Source organism: Zootoca vivipara, chromosome 13, assembly GCF_963506605.1.
Source record: "Zootoca vivipara chromosome 13, rZooViv1.1, whole genome shotgun sequence".
Taxonomy (NCBI): Eukaryota; Metazoa; Chordata; class Lepidosauria; order Squamata; family Lacertidae; genus Zootoca; species Zootoca vivipara.
This window is the reverse complement of record NC_083288.1, coordinates 20,714,980-20,732,324: the sequence shown is the minus strand read 5'-3', so window position 1 is coordinate 20,732,324 and position 17,345 is coordinate 20,714,980. Positions and strand designations below refer to the sequence as shown.

At 45.1% G+C, this 17,345-nt stretch overlaps 1 protein-coding gene across 10 annotated transcripts in view; it reads left to right on the top strand.

Moving 5' to 3' along the window:
* NFE2L1 (NFE2 like bZIP transcription factor 1) overlaps positions 1-17,345 on the top strand; it is a 31,628-nt gene that overhangs the window by 6,925 nt on the left and 7,358 nt on the right. Inside the window, exon 1 of one of the 10 annotated variants that reach the window (XM_035134334.2) lies at positions 14,985-15,335. The exons of 8 other annotated variants lie outside the window; for them this stretch is intronic. In XM_035134334.2, the coding sequence (XP_034990225.2) occupies positions 15,327-15,335 (9 nt within the window). In that variant the 5' untranslated portion in view covers positions 14,985-15,326. One more of the 10 variants, XM_035134333.2, reaches the window with a different exon arrangement.

The window sequence follows — 17,345 nt, the reverse complement described above, 5'->3', positions numbered from 1 at the left end:
TCTCAAACACAGGGTAGAATGGTCATGGAGAATCTCTTCCAGACCACCCTTAATCCCTGATACTTTGTGTTGAAAATGTATAGTATTACTAGAGCTAGTGGCCAGCCTGGGAGTTGCTGAAACAGCTGTTGTGGCTGCCTTCCGCTCTTGTCATGTTTTCTCATCCCTACAATCGGCAAAAATAGGCTAAAGGTTTCTGAGATCTTATCCTTGGAAACCAAAAGTGAAATCTCTCAGTTTGCGGGGCTTCCCCTACAGAAGAAATAGATAACAGAAATGGAGAATGACCCACTCAGATTGGAGTGTGTGTGTGGATGTGCATGTGGGGTGCTTGGAACGGGAGATTGAAGCTAAAGAACTGAAGGTTTTTTGTTTTGTTCTGGTAAAGCAGGGGATACTAGTTTGCATCCTTAAATACATCTTTTGTGTTCTGGATTATTGTTACAGGAATGAGGAAGAAGATGGTTGTAGTTCTAGAATTTCTCATATTTTAAGACTATGCTATCTTTAAAACATCCATTTTAACTATCCATTATTGTAATTAAAAAAATGAGAATACTGCGTTGAAAAGTTGAATAGCATTTTTTGTATATTTAAAAAGTTCTGTAAATAGTGACTTGCTGAAATGTGAAAGGAATTTGTAAGGGAAGAGTGAGGGTTGCTGGTACTTTCCTTTGTGTGTGTATGCACACGTGTACTTTCTATTGCTAGGGTTACAATGTAAAAAACACAAATATAAGACTAGGGTTTTTTGTGGACAAGGACAATCAGTAGGCTCTTCAACCATGAATCTGAAGACCAACACAATACAGGTACTTGTTCACTCTTATAAACTCATGAGGCTCCCAAAGGGTGAACAAGTTTTGTGTTGGTCTCATGGCATTGATTCTGACTTTGATCAAGGTGTGTGTGTAGGACAGGGATAGAAAGTGTGCAGTACAGAGACGCTCCTATTTTGGAGCAGCTTTTAGGGTTCATTCATTTTGCTTCCTATCTTTTTGTGCTGATCATGTGTGATCTGGGGATGGAATGGACTTGTCATGGGTTTATTAGAAGTATATAATATTTCATTCTGCACTTAAGTACTCAGAACACTTCATGTTCATAATGCTACAGCAATGCAAGCCACCAAGCCATTTTCCTATTCCCTATTGTCAGTTGTGGACTGAGTAAAGTATGATTTGCCTTAGTGAATTGAGAGCTGAGACTATACTGTATTTGAATTGTGCGCTTTCCAATTCATGGCTCATTTTATTAATTGCGATGTTATACCAATTATGTGCTTTCACTACTGATGTGCAGATACTGAGCATGCACAAAACTTCAGGTTCATGGTGTGGATAGGGACATAGTCACCTTGCTTGCAATGAGGCAGTGAGTTCCTCTCCTTTTTTTTAAGTTGTGCAGAGAACTTAAATTCAGGCACAGGCTGCAATACAGTGTGGATATGAGGGAAATGATACAAGCTTTGATGGTGCCCAGCGGCAGTTTTCCGCTCCTAAATGGGAAGTCCCTGAACACAAAAGGAGGACAGAAAGCTGAAGGGTTTGATAGACATGTAGAGTTGTATATATGCACAATCCCACTAACTCAAACTGCCATATAAAGGCTACATATTTATTATTTTCTCATTATGAGATATACCAGTAGTTTTAGTGCTAGTGATTCACTGGGTGATGCACAGATTAGAAGCAGGCTTAGGGTTTGCTTTGAATGGACAATACAGGCTTTATTGGATATAGGTGGACAGGTGTTATGTCCGTAGAGGAGCAGCTCAAGTGAAGATAATATGCTTCAGGAAAGGTTTTGTGAAGGGAGGTTTGGCTCTAGTTTGTGTTTAAGCACTTGCTAGATGCAACGTGGATGGAATTTTCTGAGCTGTTTGTTATAGTGCTAAGCAGTTGTGACTGCTTAACAAAGAGAAAGGAAAACAACCTTAATATATTTATAACAATGAAAGAAGTTTTTCAGCTGAAGGCCTTCCTAAACGATCAGGTTCTGGCCTAATGCCTAAAACACTGAAGTGTTATATCAGTAGTGATTATTGCAAGGTCAATTGTGAATGCTATGGAGGATGACGGACAGAAGAAAGGGTTGCCCATGAACAGTTTTGTGCATTGTCCAAAGTTGTGAGCAATGGGTATGGGAAACTATGTTCAACTGATCTCTTAACCTGCCCACTGATCATTGCTGCCAAGTCTCCCGTTTTTCGCGGGAAACCCCCGGGTTTTAATCCGTTTCCCGCTGTTATCCCGAATAGAAAAAAATCTTGGAAATCCCCCGGATTTCCTACCTGCGAGGGAGGCTCCATTTCGGGTGCCGCTTTGCCCATGCCTGGGCACCGGAGATCGGGCAGAGCGGCACCGGAAGTCGCTTCTACTGTACGCATGTCTGGACATGCGTAGAAGCAACTTCCGGTGCCGCGCTGCTGCTGATCCGCATTTTTCAGTGGGAGACTTGGGAGCTATGCCACTGATTTTTGAAAAGCTAAAATGTTTATCAGAGCTCTTTGGGAGAAGGGCAATATATCTTGTGATGAAGGTAGCAATGAGGTTCAGCTATTATGGCCCTTAGCCCTGTAATTAGAGACTTGTTTCTGGAAGAAACGGCAACTTGGACCATGGATTTACTGTACAACATTGGGCATATCTTGCTATTTTCTACAAGTAAAATGGGAATAGTTGCCTGTCTCACAGGGTGGCTATGAGAGTGAATATTACCGGGAATACAAAACAATTGGTATGAGTTTTGGAGTCCCTCACTCCCTATAGAAAAGGAAGGAACTGCAGAAATAGCAGTGGCTTGTGAGTTTGTTGAGAAAGGAGAGGCTTCAGCAACGTGAAGGTTTTTTAATGTGTAGGTGAGCTGTGTAGGACTTTGGTTTATCTTATTGTATCTGCAGAAGTGGTTATTAATGCTTTGCATATGAAAATGAGGGCCAGGTGGGAGTAGCATGATACCACTTTTGTGTTGTCTAGGGCTTTCCTTTCCTTTTTTGCTTCATAAAATATCATGCAACTCCCTAATGCGTTGCTGAATTTGTTTTTTATTTTAAGCCCCATTTCTCAGCATATGTTCTTTGCTCACTGGATGCAATGAGCCTGCTAGGAACCCTAGCTAGCTTAGACTGGATCCACTGCTGGGAAGAATTTGGCTAATCCAAATACCAGTTTATGTGGGAGGTAAGCATTGCTGCAACCCTCAAAACATTTTACCTCCCGCACCCCCACACATGCAAATGCCACAAACTGCTTGCTATGGGGATACACCTCCTCCTGCAGCAGCTGCACAGCCACTCCCTGCCCAGACAAGCAAATGTAGTATTCCCTGAGCTGATATATTAGGTATTTTTTTAACTGTTTGTCTAGAGGTGATGTGAGAGCTGGGTTTGCTAAGATTCAGCATGTGACATATGAACTGGTAATAAACAGCTTCTGACTCTTCATTTCACCATGTGATAACCACCAGTCAGGCCCTCTCTGATTACCAAAGGAATTGATGCATTTCTGTTAAAAACATACAAACTCTCAACGTGGGTCAGAACATAAAAAACATTAGGACCAATAAATAAAAGCAATATAAAATTTAAAAATATGTCCAACCAATGTAAAATGCATACCTTTCTTACATGCATGGTCTTCCGTCACTTCTTTTTTTTGAAATTATAATATGGGACAACTTGTGAGGTGAGGACTACATTTCCTGCAGCTCTTCTGTTCTTGGTCCACAGGATAATGAATCACACAACAAAAGCCTAACTCTTCTGATGGGACTTTAGCCCTTTGCTGTCTGATCCACTCCCTGCTGACCAGAAGAATATTTCCTTTTCCTTTTCCAATTATTCTTCATTCAAAAGTAGTGAGTGATCCTTTAAAAGCAGGTGTCTGTACCAATCTTGCAGTTCTCAGTGGATGGGTTGGGGAAGGTATAATTTCTTCTTGGGCCTAGTCAGTACAGTGGATGCTTCTGCTTTTCTCTATCACTAAGTTGTGTATTTATCACTGAGATAAAAAGTTGCTTACCATATCCACCAGACCAATGTCTAGTTTCCATGACTGCAATAATAATTCTCCTAAGAACTCCCCCCACAGCTGTACTGTATGCATATTCATGCACTTACCCAAGACTGCTTGCTTGTGATGTGATGTGTAATCTTAACCTCAGAGCGATATTTTGGCTTTGTTTTTCTTTGCTGAGTGACCTGAAGCACTTGCAGGGGATTTTGAGATGTTAAGGGGCTTTTTGTGTTAATAGAGGTAATATGGAAGGCATGCTGTCTGCCTTTGAGTAGTGTTGCATTAGTGGGGAATTTTTCCCATCTTCTGCCATCTACGTAGAAATACTGTGGCATTTTAAAAGATTCACAGGCACAAGACATGCTCCTAGGAGCCTTGCTATCCATCCACAGCAATTTGATTCTCAAAGTTTATTGAGTGGGTAGAATAGACACTCTAATGCTTGGAGATTGATTCTGTGGATAAGGTGTTTCCAAATCTGGGAATTGGGTAGATGGCCTGTTCTGGACAGGGTTGTGCTTCCTCTGATGGAGTTGGGTGCATGGTGTGGGATGCTCTCGGATTCATCTCCATCACCGGAAGCGCCTTTTTGGCTAGCTTGTTCCTAGAAAGAGAGACTGACCACAGTGATCCATGCTCTGGTAACCTATAGGTTTGAATAATGTAATGTGCTCTATATGAGGTTGTTTGGGAGCTGCAGCCAGCATTCAAAATTAGCCAAGCACCAGTCTAATTTTGCGACTGGCAACCAGCCTTTTGCAACTGGATGGAGATCCAGGTGCCACCTCTTGACTCCTAGCATCTCCACCTGCCTGGCTGCAGTCAGCTGGTCTGCTGGGCACCGTAGTAGCAAAATATGTGTCTTTTGCTGCCGTGCTACCCTGCAGACTACCCAATTCGCCTGGCAGCAAAAATAAATAAAGTTAAAATATTTTTTTGCTGCTGGGTGAATCAGGTGGTCTGCAGGGTATTGCGGCAGCAAAATACACCCTTTTCAGCGGTGGCTCCCTGGCTTTGGAATTCCCTCCCTCTTGAAATATGGTTGGCACCAACATTGGTAGGTATTTGGTACTGTACTAGCTTACCTTTTTTAAAAAGTGGATTCTTCATGTATTAGGTAACTGACTTTTTTTGTACTGATCCGCCATATAATGTGTTGTTGTTTTTACTAGAATTGTTGTGTTGTTAGTTTGATGTACCCACCTTGGGATCATTTGTTTGATGAATAGCAGGTTTAAAATGATATGGATTCATTTATGTATTATAGCCACTGTTTGTTTAAAACTGGGGCAGATCTACTAAATAAGAATGTTCGTGTCTGTCTTCTGGTGTGTAATCACAGTATGGATTTTTCTCAAGTTACTCTATAATGGAGCTTTCCCCTACTTCTCCTTTGCGTCCAAGGTTTGTGTTGTTTTACATGGGATATTGTCTTTGGATTCTGCCTAGTTTCTTATTTTAGTAGCTGCTACAAGAATTAGTCTTCACTTTCCACCTTTGTGGAAACACACAGCCTGTTGCTGTTACCTAGAAGTGGCTCTAAAAATGTGAGTACTGGGATTAAAGCTCGCCTAAAACTTGTCTGCTCTGGAAAGCTCTTCCTTTCTTCCTTGCTGTGTTTTGGGTTGGGTTTGATTATGAAATAGTGAAATAAAGGTACTTTGTACATGCTCAGAAGCAGTTTATAGATACTCCATGCTGAGCCTTGCCTCAAGTTAAGAACTTGTTTCTTACTGAATGCTGCCCAAAGGTAAGGGGGGGGGGATTGTAAAAGTATGAAGTATCTTTCCAAGTTCTTTGTGTACAATAATATCTCAGTAATCCTTATATCAAGAAGTCAGAATAATAACATTTAGCATATCACAAGTTGGTTGCTTAGACGGAAAAGAAAGTGACTTATTTGGAGCCGCTTAGAGGGCTCATAGTATAGAAAATGAACTGGGGACTTCCAGCTCACTCTTTGTGTTCTAAATATTATGTCACACCAGATCAGTATGCTGAGATACACTTTTGTAGAAATACCTGGTATCCTGGAGCATCCTTGTTAATCTAAGTAATGTAGTATTTTGATTCCATATTAATTTCAAGTACCGGGTATCTTGAAATAATTTTTTTAAGCATATGTGTTTGGGAAATTTACATTCCCAAATGAGCCATAAGCTATGGATGAAAGAGATTGTGTAGATTACATTCATATGCTTTTTTGAACATAATCCACCTTGTCATCTGAGCTCCAGCATTGTTCTTGTGGATCAGGGTGCCAAGCCTTGTGCTTTAGATTGTTGAGTGGGGTGGCTCTTCAGCTGTAACAGCTTTCATACCAAACTTGTTCTTTCATCCCTGCAAGGCCATATAGAGTTCTCATGGCTGTCTTGTATTATTGGCCTTGGCTGTCAGTGCTTGTTTTTCAACTTTGTCCTAGAATGGGGTGCTTTGGTTGCCCCAGCTCATTAGCTGTGGATGTTGTAAATTGTGGACAAAAAACTTCATTGGAACTTGCCTGTGGGGGACTATAGGAACATAGGAAACGGCCTTACTGAATTAGGCCCTTGGTCCATCTAGCTCAGTATTGACTACACTGACTGGCAGTGGCTCTCTGGGGTTTCAGGCAGGGGGTCTCTTCCCATTCTATGTGGAAATGCCAGGGATTTAACCTGAGACCCTTCAGCATGCAAAGCAGAGTCTATGACCCCTCCCCAAATACTTGCATTTTGCCGGCCTGAAACTTTCCATTAAGCTTGCTGACTCCTCAATTATCTGCCCTCTTGCCTGGTCTGGTATCCTTGCACCTGATTTCATCAGACATGATCCTGCAAGATTGCTCCTGTTCATGGCCCTAGCTAGTCTTGTTCAGTCATTTCCTATAAATGCAACATTGAGTAACCATAAGAGAATTGGGCAGCTGTGATTTCCCTGGTTTCTGGCAAGGTTTAGGAATTGGGTGAGAGTGAGGGATGCTTGTACAATGATACCTCTAGTTGCATTTACCTCTGGATACGTATCCTTCGGGTTATGCACGCAGCAAACCCTGAAGTATTTTTGTGGACTTCGCCGCATGCGCAGAACAGGCACCTCTGGTTGTGAAAACCTCAGGATCTGATCGGAGCTCTGGAACAGATCCTGTCCGCAACCAGGGGTACCACTGTATTTAGGAGTCCAGAGTCTTGATGCCTGCTGTGCAAGAATTCAAGAACAGTGCTTGAATCCTGACAAGACAGTACTGTTTTTGGGGGACAGGGGGCGGGCGGGTGTGGGGGACTCCCTGGTCCTGAATGGGATAACTGCCCTTGAAGGACCAGGTGCGCAGCCTGGGAGTCATTTTGGACTCACAGCTGTCCATGGAGGCACAGGTTAATTCTGTGTCCAGGGCGGCTGACTCCCAGCTCCATCTGGTACGCAGGCTGAGACCCTACCTGCCCGCTGACTGTCTTACCAGAGTGGTGCATGCTCTAGTTATCTCCCGCTTGGACCACTGCAATGCGCTCTACGTGGGGCTACCTTTGAAGGTGACCCGGAAACTGCAATTAATCCAGAATGTGGCAGCTAGACTGGTGACTGGGAGCGGCCACCAAGACCACATAACACCGGTCCTAAGAGACCTACATTGGCTCCCAGTACGTTTCCGAGCACAATTCAAAGTGTTGGTGCTGACCTTTAAAGCCCTAAATGGCCTCGGTCCTATATACCTGAAGGAGCGTCTCCACCCCCATTGTTCAGCCCGGACACTGAGATCCAGCGCTGAGGGCCTTCTGGCGGTTCACTGCGAGAAGCAAAGCTACAGGGAACCAGGCAGAGGGCCTTCTCGGTAGTGGCACCCGCCCTGTGGAACGCCCTCCCATCGGAGGTCAAGGAGAAAAACAACTACCTGACATTTAGAAAACACCTGTTTAGGGAAGTTTTTAATCTGTGATATTTTAAAGTATTTTGGTATTTGTTGGAAGCCGCCCAGTGTGGCGGGGGAAACCCAGCCAGATGGGCGGGGTATAAATAAATAATGATAATAATAATAATAATAATAATAATAATAATGGCAGAGTTTGCTGTTAATTCCTCTAGTATTTTTCCTACTTTATGATTCTATAGGCTTGAGTTGTGTAGGCAGCTTGATCTTTAGACTTGTTCTCTGGATTATGGTGCCCTTGTATTATATTTCCACAACAAGGGTATAAAAATAAATGCCCACCAGCTCAGGCAACATGTGATGAGAGCTGAGAGAGTTAGTATTATTCCATCGTGACCCACTCCCACCCCAAGCCTGTCTCTACTCTGGCAACATATGAAGAAGATGTCCTTACCCTTTGCTCTGTCTCCTCCCTCCCCCTGAATGCTGGGGTGGTGGTGGGAGAGTTGTTCCTTAAGCAATTACTGTAAACATGGGCCTGTTGAGAACATACTGTTTTCCTCAAACCTTAAGAGGTGAAGGGAAGGGTTCCCCCTCCCCTTTCCTGACATGAGGGCTAATGGAGTTTACAGGAACTATTCTAGTATGTGCACAGACATTTTTCAGTGTGAGACTAGACCGCTGGCCTTCTGAACCTCTAGAACAAGACTGGACTGTTCAGAGCAGACTTGCATAAAGTAGGCACTGCAAAACAGGCACAGGACTTCAAAGCTGCTGAGCAGCATTCTTATTAGGACACAGCAGACTCCTGTAAGATTATACATTGCTTCTGAAAATGGCTGCTGTCTGCTAGTAAGAATGCAGCTCAGCACCCTTTAGCCTAGTCTCTGTGCTTCGTTGCATATTTTAGAATTGCCCTTGCTGCTTTTTCAGGCTGGTTTTGGGTTATCTTCATTGGGCAGCTACTGTGCCCCAAGGTGCTTAGTGAGAGGCTTACTTATTAACTCCTAACTTGCCCATAGTGCCACCTCTCCCTGTCTCTGTCTCTCTAGTGATACTATAATTATAATATATGGTAATTATAATAATTTCTGTCTCACCATTTCTACAGTCTGGGACTCAAAGCGACTTACACAGATAAAATAGAACGAGCTAAAAACAGAAAAAAGACAATCATTAAAATGTAATTAAACACTAATTGGCTGCATCCACCCTTTAGCATGCACCACCAATAGTGGGAGCATTTTCTGCTGCAATTTACTTGCCTGCCTTCTCCCACTTATGATGGTAGCAGCAAGCAGTAACCACTGCTGCACTGCTTACTCACTGGATGGCAGGTAGAGGGGGGAGGAAGAAGAAGTCACCGTCCATTATGGTGACTTACCTCATGGAGGCGGGGTGGGTGAGCAGGGTCATCTCACCAAATGGTTTGCTATCATTAGTCCCTCAAAAGCTGGAGCCTACCCCAAACGTCTTTTCTTGCTATTCAAAGTGTTAGGATTTGGGCCTGATTCATGTTACCTTTGTCTGTATCTCTGATCCATCTGAACCTTTCTTTCTCTGTACTGGTACTTTTAGTTCAGGCATAGGCAAACTCTGCCCTCCAGATGTTTTGGGACTACAACTCCCATCATCCCTAGCTAACAGGACCAGTGGTCAGGGATGATGGGAGTTATAACCCCAAAACATCTGAAGGACCGAGTTTGCCTATGGCTGTTTTAGTTCAAGCTCTATCTTTAATACTGCTTTAAGCCTCTTTACTACCCCCACCCCTCAAAAAGTGATTTATTACTTAGTCTGGACCAGAGGCTTAAGGTGAACTATAGTACTCGCATACAAATCTCAAATCCGTAAGATCCAGCATTCCATGGAAATGTTTCTCCCCTGTTTCCCAGACCTCCTCCCCATATTGTTGGCAGTGGCAGAAACAAAAATAGTGTACACATGATATTGGAATGGGCACCTTGATGGGGATGCAAATTGCCCCCTTCCCAATCATCTGACTGGCCACTTGATCTGGGAGGGGGTAGTTAGATCTTCATGGCTCAGCTGAAGGGTGGGGCACTGTGTCTTGTACGTGGGTTTGCCCCGTGTGTAGGTTGTGGTGAAAAGTGTGGTGTTTGTTACCACTGGTGTGCAGACCCTGGAGATCTGACCAAGGATGAATGTGGGTCTTGGACCAAGAAAGTTTAGCTACCCCTGGCCTAAAAGATTTGTAGGTATGTCACACAAGTCTGTTTTTCTCAAAAACATATTGATACTAGTTCTGTATAGGAAAGTCAAGTATTGCACAATAATTTAAGATTAAAGTGTGCAGATATTTTGTTACATGTTTATGCATTGAGTGCTGATTAAGATAGCAGGAATAGGGCCTCTGAGTATATGTTTGCAAAAGTGACCCCTAGAGGAACTGGCAGTAGGAGATGACAGGTGTGGGACAGACATGGTCCCAGGGGCAGACAAAACTAGGGTATGGGCATGCAGTCTCAGAAAGATGGAGAGCAGGGAGGCTTAAGCAATCCTACTTTCTTGAAAAGAAATTAAGGACTGTTTGTAGAAAACTGGCTGGTTGAGAAACACAACTTGCTCACAAACTCTGACACTTCTGTGCCCACTTCTGATTGCATCCAGCACAACTTTTCCCATTCCTTGAGCTGCAGCTATTCTCCAGTCTCGCACTTCTGTTTGTACTCAGGGGCCCCCCAAACCTGGGCTCACTTTTGTGAAAGTAGGACCCTTTGCAACCTTTGGGATTAGGCGGGTTTGAAGAGGTTCTGCCCTGTCAAGTGAAAGGAATGAAATCCTTGAGTTGTGTTTATTTTTAACTGTAGCAGAGTATGTTGTTGTTGTTTTTAGTAAGCTTGTCTTTCCCGGAATTACAACATGTATGCACTGGGACTATCACTAGATTCAAACACATTAGTTTGGCCTGAACCCTTGGGAAATGTCCTTACTATAAATGCTATCGCCCATTGTTCACCACCACCCTGTTTCCTGGCCAAACCAGCTGCTCTTGTTTGCCTTGACATGGCTACCAAAAAGCTAACTTTTGTTGGAGATTAGGTCCCAAAGTCCTGGAGCTCTTCTTCACCATTTAAAGCAGTAAATGCTGTTTCAACATACTTTTAAAAGGGGCAAGTCTTATAAACGTTGCAAGTTTTCTTAAGCTGCCATGTTTATCGCCCACATACTGGGTGTTCGCCTGTGTTTACCTTCATTGTGATTACGTGTTTATATATGGATAGCAAACTGGGGTGTAGAAGATCAAGGAGTTGTCTAAGTTTTCTTTGGAAATTGTGATGGAATGCAGGCAATACAGTTTTCGGCTTTTGATGTCATGCTTTGACCTCAGATGTGTAATGGGGTGACTTAGGATGCAGCCTCCTTGGAGTCCGTTGAATGCCAACTTTTTATTCATGGTTATATATCTATATCTATATATCTACGTATATCTATATCTGTTCCATACTCTCTTGACTCTTTCTGCATCTTGCTTTCCTCACCTGTTCATTTTGAATTAGATATATACATAACAGGATGCCATTCCCTCACCTTCTTCCCCCAAAACCTGTTTTTATTTCTCATCACTCTCAACCATAAACTACCCCCCACCTGCTCTCAGGGTGATCAGGGTGGATTAAAAAAATAACCATTTTTTTAAAAAAAGTGACTAGAAGTTTATCTTAAAGAACAACTAAGTTAATCTGCATGTTAGCACTATATTATACCTTTCTACTGATTTAATTTTTACCTGGTAGCATTGAGGCTTGCCTATATCTATATCTATGTCTGAAGATCCAATGTGATCAGATATGAATATTTGCATTCAGCCTACCAAAGTATTTGGTATTTATTTACCTAATGAAAATAACCCAGTAACTACCCTTACTTCAATCTTTGTTACTTTGTTTTTGTGAGGGTGAGGTTGAGCCGAAGCAGAGAGGAGGAATTCTGTAAATAAGACATCAAATTTACCCAGTGGTCAGGTTCCTATATTTTTATGTTTAACCTCACAAACTCCCATGGCTATTGGTTGTAGCAAGGGGAATATTTTAAAGGCATTCCCTATATAGCTAAAGAAAAACCTACAAACCTTGCTACAAAATGTATACAATGCAGGATGCAGTACATAGTTGTAAGAATGAAAACAGTATAAAACAGGCATCTCCAAACTGCGGCCCTCCAGATGTTTTGGCCTACAACTCCCATGATCCCTAGCTAACAGGACCAGTGGTCAGGGAAGATGGGGATTGTAGTCCAAAACATCTGGAGGGCCGAAGTTTGGGGATGCCTGGTATAAACAATACTCTATTTAGACAGGAACCATAGAATACGTTGGAGCTTCATCCCTGTGGAAACACCCAGTGCCCTGGCCCTGCCAGGCAAGGAATGTCCAGAGTGAGGAGTTAACTCTTCATTGACAAAAGTACACTTACAAGTAGGGAAAAGGCCTGTCCATCAGTCCTACATTGCTCAGCTACTCCAAGGTGAGCTGATGAGGCAGTTGCAGCGACAGAGAGGCCTGGCCCCTGACCTCAGCTTATGTATCTTCCTCACCCAAGTTGCGCATAAGCAACATGTGAAGACTGCATCTGCGTGTAACCTGCTTCTGCTCCTCCCTCTTCAATCCTTGCTTGGTCCTGGGAGACAGTGGAGCAGGAGAGGTGGGGGCAAGAGGAGGAGGAGTGGAAGCCCTTGACCGGGGGTCAGCAAACTTTTTCAGTGGGGGGCCAGACTATAAGCCCCCCCCCTCTCCCCTCCCTTCTCCACAGTACCGGACGAGCCACGGTGGCTGCTTTCCTGTGTTTTGCAAGTGGCAGGGACTGGCGGTGGTGGTGGAGGAACAATGAGCGGCACATGAAAGGGCTCCGGAGAGGGGCTGCTTAAAATGGCGGCCGCTCAAGCGCTGCTGCTGCTGGCACCAACAAAGCCCAGCCCCCTTCCTCCTCTAGACAGGGCAGGGAGAAGCCAGGGAGGATGTGTCGCCGCTGTGTGAGGGAGAGGGAAAGAACGCGCGTGCTGGAGATCCACACGGCGATTCCCGGACCGTCTGCGGGCCAGATCTAGAAGGCAATTGGCCCTGATCCGGCCCACGGGCCTTAGTTTGCCTACCCATGCCCTTGACACTCCACCAGCCTGACCTCTCCCTCCCTCCTCCTCAACCTGTTCTTTACTCTCCAATCCTGCAACTTATCCTGCCTGATTCTCGTCTCCTGTCTGTTACAGGCTCCCCCAGATCACTCTCCCTTCTTCCAAGTTAGCCTCTAACCCCCCTTCTCCCGGTGGTGCCCACTCCTCAGTATCCAACCACCACTCCTCAGTGTTCAGCCATTCCCTCTCACAACATCAGGAAATGACTTGGATTTGAAGAATTCCCAGCTTTCCTGGCCACCCAGCCTGTTCCCAAACCTGTGAGAGATTTCAACCAGCTCAGGAGGTGTCCTCCTGAATCCCCTTCTTTTATTCCCAATGGAATAAGGAAATAGTTTTATGTATTTTTTAAAGAGAAAATTCCAGAGGGAGTGCAAGTTAAAGCAGTTTAATCAACTTTGGTTCCCTTGGTCTTACAGCATAAACTGTAAATAAATATGGTTTCATGATCAAATGTGCACCATTCTTTAGGAACTATATGAAGAAATAATAACCATTGATTTTAAATCAGCTTGATTTAAATCAAACCACCTTGTTGGTGATTGCAAGCTTGTTTGGGAAAAGTCTAGGTGGAAATGGGTGGCAATATATTTTGAGGTCAGGGTTTAAAAAATTCCCACATAGTGGCTCTAGGCTCTGACTACACAGTGAGCTGAGCACACATTGTTGACTGTCTGTCTGGCCTCCATGTTGACTACTTTTAGTTAGAGCTGTCATGAGGTTTTTGTAAGTAATTTTGGTACATGCTTTAACTCTTATCATTTATAGTGTAGAATGGGAGAAGTGGAACATGTCTTTGTAGTGTCAGCTCCTCTGTCTTAAAGGAGGAGATGGGTAATGAAGTAAAATCAAACTGAAAATAAACTATTTACAGTGTAATTTTGTACAAGTCTACTTAGAAAAAAGTCCCACTGAATGTAGTGAATAAGTGAATGTAGGATTACAGACTTAAGTTCCCATGTGCCAGTAAAAAAATAAAAATAAAATCATATATGTTCCAAGGACCTGGGGTTTTCTGCTGATTGCCTGTGTGAGTGGATGTGGTAGTAGTAGAATCATAGAATCATTGTAGAGTTGGAAGAGACCCTGAGGGGCATCTAGTCCAACTCCCTGCAATGCAGGAATCCTGGCCACAGCCAGGTAGGCTCGAACCACCAGCCTTCTGGTTAACAGCAAGATGCACTGACCCTCCTCTGTCCTGGCACTCTGTCTGTTTATGTTAACGCTGCTGTGTAAGAACCCATAGACCATATTTGTAAATGCTCATTCCTAGGGCTTTGCCTAATTTGAAGTGTAGTGCAGCAAAATCTCAGCAGCCGGAGTGGGATTCAGCAGAGCTTTTCTGGCGGTTGAGGGGCTTCCATGCCCTTCCGTGCTGCCATAAAACGAAAGTGTGGGGGTGGGGATGAAATCTGTGTTGATATGGAAGAGGGAACTTTTGGTAATCTCTGGCAGGCTGGGGAAAACATTCTAGGCAAGGGTGCTGCCTAGCAGGACTGATTTTGGTAGGTGAAAAGCAAGAGTGAAGGAATGTGTCGGCATTTTATTCTTTCCGGTGTTCCCCGAAGCGCTGCGAGCATCACTGCCTGGCTTGGGTGGGGCATCTTGGCGTGGGAGCTTCTCAAGGAGACAGAGGCCCAAACATTGCTGCAGCTCCCAGGGCGACCTGGGCGGGGTGGAAGAGAGGAGAAGCAATTGGCTCTCCTCTTCGCATTCTAGGTGACGAAGTGCAAGGAGGAGCCCTTTCCTCTGCATCCTCAGCAGGGACCTGAGGCCTGGGATTGGTTCTTTCTGCAGCCTAGGTAACCAGCACAGGGCGGAGCCTGGCTCTCTCTGCATCCTCCGCGGTGACCTGGGGGAGGGGATTGGCTCCGGCTGCAGCCTAGGTAACGGGTGTGTGTGGTGGTGGTGGGGGTGTTGTCTCAGTCTCGCTGCAGCCTCAGCCCGGCACATGGGGTGGGGATTCCATATCTGCAGCCTGGGCATTGAGCAGGGGGTGGGGATTCGCTGGAACTCCTCTCTAAGCAACAAGAGGAGGAGCGCTGAGGATTGGATCTCATGCTGGGGTGGAGGGAGGAGGTCTGGCGATAGCACAGCACCTGTGGGTCACATGCTGGCAAAGGAGGGGGGCTTCTAAACAACTCGGGGGCGGCTGGCAAGCCTGCCAAAAAAGAAAAGAAAAAAAGAGCAACTGTTAACTGAAACCAGAGATGTCTGTCCAGCACCCTGCCTGGGTCACCCAGCTCTGCCTGCCCGGAATTTGCGCTCTACATAGACCATGATCTGGGTGGACAGCTCTGGGAGCGGCAGCTGGGGACATGAGAAAGGTATCCCTTTTAACCCTTTTCTTGCTCCTCCTTCATGCCTGCTATTAGATTTTGGCCACAGCAGGCCAGATCTCTTCCCACTAGGCACTTTGGAGCTAAGAAATCTGTAGAGGGAAAGGATGTGTTATATCGACTTGAGGAGGGAGAGGCTCTGAGAACAAGAGGAAATGGGTTGTGTGAGAAATGAATGTCCTGAAGTGGGGGAGGGTGAGCGGAGTCTTGGAATGGGGAGGGGTACATCTGGGAAGAAGCAGATGGTCGAAATGAGGGTGAGGGGGTGCAGAACAAAAACACCTTTGGCCCATATGGGTATCCTGGGCTGTTTACACCATGGAAGGTCCAGGTGGGGGGGGGCAGAGATGGGTACCTTGCTGACATATGTCTTTGCCCACATCATCACATCGCCCTGAGAAATCTTCTATGTGTAACTGGACAAGGCATCCATCCAGATTGTGTTACTTACTTTGAATGGATTTTTCGTGTTAAAGGGCACACTGCAGGAGAATAACAAAGTTGTTTTTGGTCAAGGTACCCATTTTGTGAGACGGGGGAGAGGGTTGTCTAAACTTGTTTTAGTTAATTTGGGATGAATACAAAAAGGGGGGGTGGAGGAAGGAGAGGTGATCCAAATAGTGCCTCTGACAAATTAGGCCCTGAAAGAGCATTTGATTCTGCTGGGGTGGGGATGGTGAGAGTCCATAGCAGAACAGGATTGGCAGTTACAGAAGAGCCTTATTTGTAAGGAGGTCCTGAAATATTTGACCAGTGATTGAAGGTGATACCAGAATTTGCACATTCAGGTTTGAGCTATTATTGACAGGAGAAAAATTCTGAATAGTGTTTCAACCTTACGCTCTGACATTGGGGGTCGACACTTTTCTGTTTTGTTTTTGGTAGTGCTCTGAAAAAGGGGGCACTTTACTCTGCTGAGTTCTTTTCTGGAAGAAAGAAACAGCAACTTAAAAATTAGTGTCTCTGGCAGCCTGAATTCTGGATCCATATGTAACCTCTGTACATACCGTAGTAGAATAGTAGTTTGGGGAGGGGTATTTGTTTTCCTTAGGAAATAGGTTTGCGGAGGGTGGGGCCAGAAGTGCTGGCTGACAGTGGCACTTAAAAAACTGCAGATGTATTGTAACCAAAAAGAACAACTGCCTTTGCCACAGGGTGGGGAGGTACCTCTGTGTGGTTGGCAGTTCTAGGGCATGGCCTGGATGAAAGGAACACACTCCTGCAGTGCATGAATAAATATAGCCTGCCTGTGGGGGGTGGCTTAGCCTTGGGAGAGGCCTGTCCTGCAGAGGAAGAATTTTCAGGATATTGTGGGGGAAGGGAGATGGCATTCCAAAGGAGAAGCAAGTCTGGTCTGGATGAGGGCTGATCACTGCTTTGCAGTTGGAAGAGGGCAGTGTGTTTTGGATGCGTTCAGCAGGGCAATTGCTTTCAGTTTGAAGAGCTGGTTAAGGTAGGCAGCTCTGCTGTCTGGAGCAGAGAGGGAGCTGCCCAGGCAGAGCACGCATGGCAAAGCCGGGTTCTTGAGTTGCATCAGGTGGCTGAAAATGCAGAGAATCCCCACCCCTTTATGCAAATAGCCAGAATGGCACCACAGGCTGATGCAAGCAAGCTATGGAGCAGCAATTCAGAATGATAATTGGCCCTCCCTTCCCTCCCTCCTTCCTCCCCTCCCTCCGCCAGCCAGCCAGCCGTCTGAGCGGTTAAAGCTGCAGACTCCCTGCTGCCTGGACAGAGCGAGCACTGCTGCGTAGCATGGGCAGCGACAAGGAGACAGCTCTTTTGCTGTTCATGGAGTTCCCAGTCTGTGCCCCGGAGCAGCCTCGTTGCAGAGCCGCTCTTGGCCAGCTCCCAGTGCAGAATGGCTGTAGGTGGGGGGAAGGTATCTGGAGCCCCACGACATCAGGGATGGTCCAGAAAAGGAGCAGGAAAGGTGGGGCTGCACCACATTCAGAATGAAGGGCGGCACTTGGAGGTGAGTAGGGTCAAATGGTGGTG